This window comes from Myotis yumanensis, unplaced genomic scaffold (genome assembly GCF_028538775.1).
Source record: "Myotis yumanensis isolate MYYU_CA2020_CCGP unplaced genomic scaffold, mMyoYum1.0.hap1 SCAF_10, whole genome shotgun sequence".
Lineage (NCBI taxonomy): Eukaryota > Metazoa > Chordata > Mammalia > Chiroptera > Vespertilionidae > Myotis > Myotis yumanensis.
In genome coordinates, this window is record NW_027223761.1 from 20932058 (window position 1) to 20941044 (window position 8987).

Sequence of the window (8987 nt, forward strand, 5' to 3'; positions counted from 1 at the left end):
AAAATAATGTAGGAATAGTCAGACACATTTCCTTCTTGCACTTATATTTCTAAGTGAATGCTTTTTAAAAAGCTAGATTTAATAAAATTTCCTGTATTGCTTTTATGCATGAAAAACCACACGTGTGTGTGTGTGTGTAAATTGAATGACTTCCCATATGTAACAAAGAAAAATTAATTTACCTTTTCATAAAATCATTAATACTATTGTGGTAAATTATTAAAATAAGGAATTATATAAGGTATTATTGTTGGCTGATCTATTTAGCTTTCCTCAGCAGTTTTGTTGAGATGTATTAAAGCCATGTTTAGAACATGTAGATAATAGTTGAGTTCTATAGTGTTAACATTTTATCATAAGACTTGATGTCATAAACATGGCTATTTTCTTAAACCACATGTTCGCTAATAAATGTTAATATTAGTGAAATAGATAATAAAAGTGTAAATTAGTAATATAAAGGTTCACTTTAAAAATTGGTGAACCCTAAAATTGATTTTTCTATTTTAATATCTATTTCATTGCCTCTCAATTCTTTTACAAGAATAACACAATAGAAAGTTACTATTTATGAGTTTATGAAATCTGTATTTTGGGAAAGATTATATTTTAGACTATTATGCCAATTATACTGTGTTATTCTAATACTATACTAATCCAGTTTTACTAATATACTTTATATTTTAATACCAACTTGATAAAATTCACTAAAGATGACTTTAATATAAATTGTTATATATGTAACTCTTGATTTTTCAGTTTCTCACATACAGTGGGTTCCCCTTTCAATTTGATGCTGGTTTCTTTTGCTGTGTAGAAGCTTTTTATTTTGATGTAGTCCCATTTGTTTATTTTTTTCCTTAGTTCCTTTGCCCTAGATGTATCCGTAAACATACTGCTATGAGAGATATCTGAGATTTTGCTACCTATGGTTTCTTCCAGGAATTTTATGGTTTCATGACTTAATTTAAGTATTTTATCCATTTTGTGTTTATTCTTGTGTATGGTATAAGTTGGTGGTCTAGTTTCATTTTTTTGCATGTATCTGCCTAATTTTCCCAATACCATTTATTATTGAAGAGACAGTCTTGATTCCATTGTGTTTTTGCCTCCTTTGTCAAATATTAATTGAGCATAATGGCTTGTGTTGATTTCTGGGGTCTCTGTTCTGTTTCATTGACCTATATGCCTGTTCTTGTGCCACTACCAAGCTGTTTTGATTACAGTGGCTTTGTAGTATAACTTGATATCTGGTATTGTGATCCTCCAACTTTGTTCTTTCTCAAGATTGCTGCTGCTATTTGGGGTCTTTTTTGGTTCCATATAAATTTTTGGAGTATTTGTTGTAGATATATGAAATATGCTGTTGGTATTTTGATAGGGTTTGCATTGAATCTATAGATTGCCTTGGGTAGTATGGACATTTAATGATGCTAATTCTACAAATTCATGAACATAGTATATTCTTCCACTTGTTATATCTTCCTCTATCTCTTTTTTCAACATCCTGTAGTTTTCCAAGTACAAGTCTTTTACTTCATTGGTTAAGTTTATTCCTAAGTATCTCAATTTTTTTGCAATAAATAAAAGTATCTCAATTTTTTTTTGTTGCAAAGGGTAAATGGAATTGTTTGTTTTTGTTACTCTTTCTGAGAGTTCATTATTGGTATATACAAAAAAACCCCATCGTTTTTTTAGTGTTGATTTTGAATCCTGCTACATTGCCGAATTCATTTATTAAATAGTTTTTTGGTGGAGTCTTTAGGGTTTTCTGTGTACGATATCTAATGTCATCTGTGAATGAGAGTTTTATTTCCTCCTTTCCAATTTGAATGCCTTTTATTTCTTCTTCTTGTCTGCTGTCTGTGGGAACCCGGCCAGCCCTTTTGTGCCACTGCTTATCAGGGCTCTCTCCAGCTAGTCTTCTGTTGATTATTCAGAATTTTTTGTATTTTAGTTGTAATCCTACTTTATTAGCACAATTTAAATGTTTTATACTTTTTTAAAAAAATTTATTTTGTTGAAAGTATTCAGATGTCCCCCATTTTCCCCTCTTCACTCATCCCCCCCCCCCCATTGTTTTAAATAATCTGTTTTTACATTAAAGGAACCTTTTCCATTTTACACTAGAATCTTCCAGAAGTAAATACTGAAAACAGTGATATGTCAATGGGAAAATTACAAAACATCATACAGAAATATAATTCTAGGGAAGAAAATAAAGTGAGTTTTTGTTTAGATACTGAATATAGAGAAAATGAGAAAAAGAAAGGACCACTTACAGAAGAAATCATTATAGAAGGTAACCTAAGATCATATTGATATTTTCTAATTTGTATATTGAGCTTTGTAGAGGGATTCAATCATAGCCTTTGCTTTGAGGACCTTGTAATGTAGTTGGAGAAATACATTATTTGTATATATCTTAACAAAACAGGGTCCCTTTGTGCTATTCTTTATAGCAGTGGTTCTCAACCTTCTGGCCCTTTAAATACAGTTCCTCATGTTGTGACCCAATCATAAAATTATTTTCATTGCTACTTCATAACTGTAATGTTGCTACTGTTATGAATCATAATGTAAATATCTGATATGCAGGATGGTCTTAGGCGACCCCTGTGAAAGGGTCATTCGACCGCCAAAGGGGTCGCGACCCACAGGTTGAGAACCACTGCTTTACAGTCAATATTTTTTGGGGAAAAGTACATTTCTGCCTATTCATCACTTCTTTCCTTTTTGCATTCTGGTTTATGCCTTCACTGTTTTGCTGAGAATGTCCAATGGGCTTCCAATAACCTTCTGATGACCAGACCTAGAGCACGTTACATCAAATGGCCTTTCTAAAACTGTTCAAATAATTTACTAATTCATCCAGCTTGAAAAAAAGTTGTTTAAAGACAGTAACATTCAAGTTTTGTCCTTGACTAATTAATTCTTTGAAAGTGTTCATAACTAGGCCAAACAACCACTTGGTGGAGATGTTGTAGAGAGAATGGTCAGACTAAAAAAGCCCTACAAGCTCTGAACTTTATATTCCAGATTATTGTGATTATACTGAATTTTTGAAATCTATGGTTGGAACCCAAATGAATAAAAATTAATGTCTTAAGTAGACATTTTATACACTTGGCCAAAAGTATTCCAAAAGCAAAATATATTTACAAGGTAGTAAATTAAAAAAGTGATAAGAGTATTGAAGAAGCCAGCTAGCAATTTCTGGATCTAAGTAGTAATAGAAATTAAGAGTATAAATTGTTGCCGAAACCGGTTTGGCTCAGTGGATAGAGCGTCGGCCTACGGACTGAAGGGTCCTGGGTTCGATTCCGGTCAAGGGCATGTACCTGGGTTGCGGGCACATCCCCAGTGGGAGATGTGCAGGAGGCAGCTGATCAATGTTTCTCTCTCATCGATGTTTCTAGCTCTCTATCTCTCTCCCTTCCTCTCTGTAAAAAAATCAATAAAATATATATTTAAAAAAAAAAAAAAGTATAAATTGTTAGGATAAATTGATTTTATCGAATCAGCTCTGTGTTTATATGGACTTGACTAGAGAAATAAAAACCATTTTTATAATACCCTCAATGTGTCGTTTTAAACCAAAAATACTTTTGTTGTAGTGTATAAAAATTTACTGTGTTCTCATCATGACAGATATACAGCATACTGAAAAAATCTCCAAGAATGAAATTGATCCTAGTGTACCTCAAGATGAGAAGCAAAGCGAAATCTCTATAAGCAAAACCCTCTGCATAGAAAAAGAATTAATTAGTCAAGGACAAACCTTGAATGTTACTGACTTTAGAAAAGCAGCTACTACAGAAATAAAAGACAAGATGGGCTTGGAAAGAGACAATGAATCCACAGAATTTAAATCACCAAATAATTCTTTTTTAGAGGCAGATATATCAATAGAAACAGACAGCATACACCTAGAAAGAACTGAAGGATTCGATGTTCACCGTCCAGATTTACATCTGGAGGTTGAAAGTAACAGAATATCATTTAACAGTGTCTTAAATGAGATGGCTCACAGTACAAATCATAAAAAAGATGTTTCTGAACAACGGTTTAGATTGCTTCCAGAGACTCAAGAAAATGCTACAAAGACAATTACAAACAGTGACCAAGCCAAAATAGATTTGGATTCATCTCTGGATGTAAAAAAGAATCCTGTTCAGTGTCAAAGATACAATTTACATGACTCAAGTAATGTTATATTAGATGATAAACAGTGTAAAATAGAACAAATACAACTGGTAAATAATAAAAGTGAGTGCAGCACACTACCACTTAAACAAACTTCAGATGTTCAGCAAATCTGTAAGGATACTTCAGAGAAGCCTGGACTAACTATTCCCTATGACATTGCAGTTGAATACCCCATTTCATCTGCAGTTTTCAGTGATAATCTTAAAGTATTTCTTAAGAATTCAGATACAAATGTTAATATGATGCCTATATTGGTGAAACCAAACTCAAGCCCTGGGAAAAGAGCTGTATGTAAAAATCTGAATGACTCACAAAGTCCATTTAAGGACTGTTTGGGAGATTTAGAAAACAGTATGAACATTTCTCAACTTCAAGTTAACAATGAGAATATACATACCTCACAAGCCAAAGATATGAAAACTGCTGTTCACATGAAAACTTCCACAGAAATGCAGTTTTCCAGTAAAGAGAGTCACATTGATGAGAATCAGTTAACTGAAGCTACAAAAAATGACCTTTTCCTGTTTGTGGATGTTAATGAAAGACAGCATACATTGTTAAATAATACTGAGAAAACAGAGTCATTAAATGACATCGTTTCAGGAAAAATTTACAGTGAAGGACAGCTGGAAGAATCATGTTCATTTCACATAAAGCCATCTGGAGATTTAGTAAACAGAAGTGGAAAGTCAGCCTTTGATCTTTCAACTTCAGATAAAAAAACTGAGAAAACTCCAGTATATGTGAATTTTTTAGACCCCAGTTCTTGGTCAAAAGTAAATCAAAATGAAAGTCAAACAGTGAGCACTTCAACTTCTGGCATTCCCTTGTTGCTGAACGAGAGACCAATAGACCCATCAGAAAACGAAAAGATTGTTTCAATGACACTTTGTAAAAATGTCAGGAAGGATATTGGGCCAGGTAAGAAAACAAGCTTTATGTTTACTTTAAAAATTTATTATTTCTGTTTAGTATTCTTGGTAAAAATTCTCCAGATTATGTTCAAAATGAAAACATGTTAGTATTTTTTTTTCCTAAACCTAAAATACTCCCTATATAGTAAAAGTAAAGGCTTTATTTAGATGAAAATGGATTTTTCACCTAAATCTGAACCAGTTTTGTCAACATATACTGAGGCACAATTGCATTTTGGAAATTAAAAAAAAAAAAAAAAAAAAGAACCAAGGAACTGAAAATAAAAAAACAACCACAGGTCCAGGCAACTAATTTTAAATTAGGAACTGCTACTTCATCTGAGGTCTTTACTTTCTAGAGCAAATGCAGAGAAGTTGATAAGGCTTCTTCCAGTGCCCATGTTTCACACACACACACACACACACACACACACACAGAAAAATCACTACCACCTCTCTCCCTCAGAACCACCTTTTGTCACTTTCTTCCCCGTTTTCTCCCTCTTTCCTTCATTTTTCTATTTTATCTGTTTCTTCACCAGCACCACAAATCCAGCTTTTGTTTGACAATCTCAAGGTATAACATGATTACATTTCATATCATTGCTATTTGTCATTGAAACACTTTAAATTGAACCCCTTAATATGATACCTATATTACTAATACACTAAAATGCTAAACATTTCAGACTATTATTTAAAACTACCACATGAAATAACATAATGTCCAAGTTTTGCTTTAAAAATACACAATAGAAAAATAGGGGGAAGGGTAATGGATGAAAGTCATATGACTTAATATTGATGGATATTGAAGCTGGGTAATGGGTACTTGAGATTCATACTCTGTACTTGGGAGTACTTGAAATTTTTCATATTAATATGTAGATGCTTATAAACATAACTTGGAGATAATGTTTAAGAAGTATGATTATGAGGAAAATGTTAACTTTGCCATTTGCAGTCTCACAATCAAAGTTTGCATTGTTAAAGATTTAGATTTTAAGTGACTTCACCTGTTTAAGAATATGCAGTTAGACCCATTAAAAGAAATGCAGATTACAAGGCAGCTTTGCCTGACCCTGACTTTAACATGCTTCTTTTAAAAGGAAAGAGAAAACTTGGGAGAAAAACTAGGAACTAAAAGCAAAATAAGTACTTCTTGCTTACTAGCATGAATGGAGATATAGGGGGAAAAAACAGAAAACAAAGCACTGGAAAACCTTATTTCACAAAATCTAATTTTTCCTAGTAAAATGTATTAACTTCAGATTCCATTAATCTTATCTGTCAAATGCTGTGGTTAGTCAAATGCTATTAGTCAAGGATCTGGTCTAATGTTGACCATATTATCACAGTTCCTTTCTTCTAAATTAAATTTCAGTGATATAAATTTAAGAATGGAAGGGGAGATGTCTGAAATTCTATAAAAATTCAACTTGTAAAGTCGTCAAACTCATAAAAGTTTAAATATTTTTTAAACTTCGAAGTAGGCATGTTTCTCTACATTACTTTTATCTGTTTATTAAATACTAGACAGCCCTTTGTTGGGTATCTTATGGCCAGTTTCTTTTCATCTGAATTCGTAAGATGTTCACTATATAAATGTTTACATGTACAGGCAGTGTAGTAACTGGGGAATAAGGATAACATTTTGTTTTATAAGATGTTTATACCATTTCACTCATTTTAATGTGAAATCAGGTTTTAGAAAGTAGCAATAATAAAACTTTTATTTTCTGAAATGAGATGTTTAATGTAAAAGCAAAGTCTATGAAAACTATAAAAAGAGCAAAGTAAAAAGAAAATAGAAATTTTTACTTTTTAAATACAAAAGCATAGAATCAGAGTAAAACAAGTTCAGCCACTAAAATGAGTGCCTGGAGAATAAAATTCAGTTGTTGCCATTTCCTCTTTGTCAAGCAGATACTACCAGCATTAACAGAGTTGCTGACACTTTGAATAACTCCACTATCCATCCAGATCCCAAGGGAGAGCCCCGTGAAGAGAGGAATGCAACTGCACAGACTTCTTGTGATTCTTCTTTTCCCACAGAACATGTAAGTCAATTAAAAATATTGCCAAGCAGACCTTAGTGAGCTAATTCTACAGATATGTGTAGAACTGTATGCATCTGGATGCTTTAAGACCTAACTGATCTCCAAAATAATATCAAGAGGGCAGCATGGCACCATTTTTCACAATTAAGGTTGATGGAAAACAGCAGGAAAAAGTCACAGTGTATAAATCAAATAGATATAATCCAGCCTGTTTGAGGAGGGAGAGTGTGAGGTAGTGTATTATGTACTTCTATATTTTGGTCACCTAAACTTAGGAATAGTGGCACTTGCACATTTATTTAAACTTAAAATACAACTGTTCACAATTTGAGCATTTAAAATTTTATTCTAATTAAAGTTGCCTTAAATAGTCAATGAATAAATTCAGCTATTTTTAGTAGGGCTTAATGTTACTTACATTTTGGGAAACTGTTGTGAAGGAATTTATTTTAAATTATTTCAGTTAGAACACAGAATATGAAAGGATCAAATGTCCATCAATATATATCAAGTATGAATGTAAATATTAAACAAAAGATTTGTAGAGATTACATGGCTCCAGGAGTCTATTTGTCATAAAAAAACAACTAACTACAAATGACAGGTTTTTTGGTAAAATTTGTAAGTTTCTTATCTTGGTTATAAAACTTTAGTGCAAAAAAGGCTATGTTGTTCAAAGTCTACAAAAAACAATTATATATATAACTGCTAAAAGATAACCTATAAATGTTAGGAAAGGTTACTTATTTAAATAATTGCATAGTGAGATTTTAAAGCCACTACATTGTTTTAAATTTTATAGACACATATTAAGTAACTTTCTCTTCAGCACATCGAAGATGAAAATTACAGTATTGACACCTTAACATATAACAGGTTTTCACAATAAATTTCATTTTTCTTTTTAAGTATGAGAGACCCTCACTGAGATAGTATAAACTTTTCTTCTGGGAGGGTTAAAACTAAAATCAGGATTCATCTTTTCACCATTGTGTCAGCAGAAATCATTTCAGCTTTGATGTGTACAAGTGTGTATCTTTGAAATATGGTAAATCTGGCATTGGGAAATCCTTGGCCAACTAGGTAAGTTAGTGAAATCAATGCAAAAAGGAAAAGCTAGATACCAATTTCAAACTCGGTTGAATACTTAACATCTATACTAATAATAGCAGAATATGCAAATTGTTCAGGACAGGGGTGGAGCCATGGTGGAGAGCTCTCAGTATGCCTGTGCTGGGGGTCCGAAGGGCATGGAGAGGAAGGGAGAGCAGATAGGCAGTTAGGGCGATCAGTCCAGGAGGGGAGAGCAGATAGGCCGTTAGGGCAATCAGGCCAGGAAGGGAGAGCAGATAGGCAGTTAGGGTGATCAGGCCAGGAGGGGAGAGCAGATAGGCAGTTAGGGCAATCAGGCAGGCAGGGGAGCACTTAGGGGCATCAGGCAGGTGAGCGGTTAGGAGCCAGTGGTTCTGGATTGTGAGAGGGATCCTGGATTGGAGAGGGTACAGGCCAGACTGAGGGACCCCCGCCTCCCATGCATGAATTTTGTGCACCGGACCTCTAATTTATTGTAATTGTCCTTTTTCAAAGGTATAATGGGAATTTCATGTCTCCCTTTCAAGCCCATTTTTATAATTAACCCAGTAGTTCCATTCTTTGTCTAATCCTAATGCTTTTCTTGCAATTAATGTTTTTAAGAATTTATAGAATTAAAGCTTTTTCAAAAAAATATTCCCACAACAGTCCTGTAAGGCACATCTATTTTACAAATGAGGAAGCAGTGACACAAATGTGAAATAATTCCAAA

The 8987-nt window shown here is 33.2% G+C and overlaps 1 protein-coding gene across 1 annotated transcript in view; it reads left to right on the forward strand.

Moving 5' to 3' along the window:
* Positions 1–7219, forward strand: part of CCDC73 (coiled-coil domain containing 73) — a 74218-nt gene extending 66999 nt beyond the window's left edge. The window contains exons 14-16 of the mRNA XM_070428099.1: positions 2131–2302; positions 3652–5130; positions 7050–7219. Of these exons, the coding sequence (XP_070284200.1) occupies positions 2131–2302; positions 3652–5130; positions 7050–7219 (1821 nt within the window). The remainder of the gene's footprint in view (positions 1–2130; positions 2303–3651; positions 5131–7049) is intronic.
* Positions 7220–8987: the final 1768 nt, after the last annotated feature.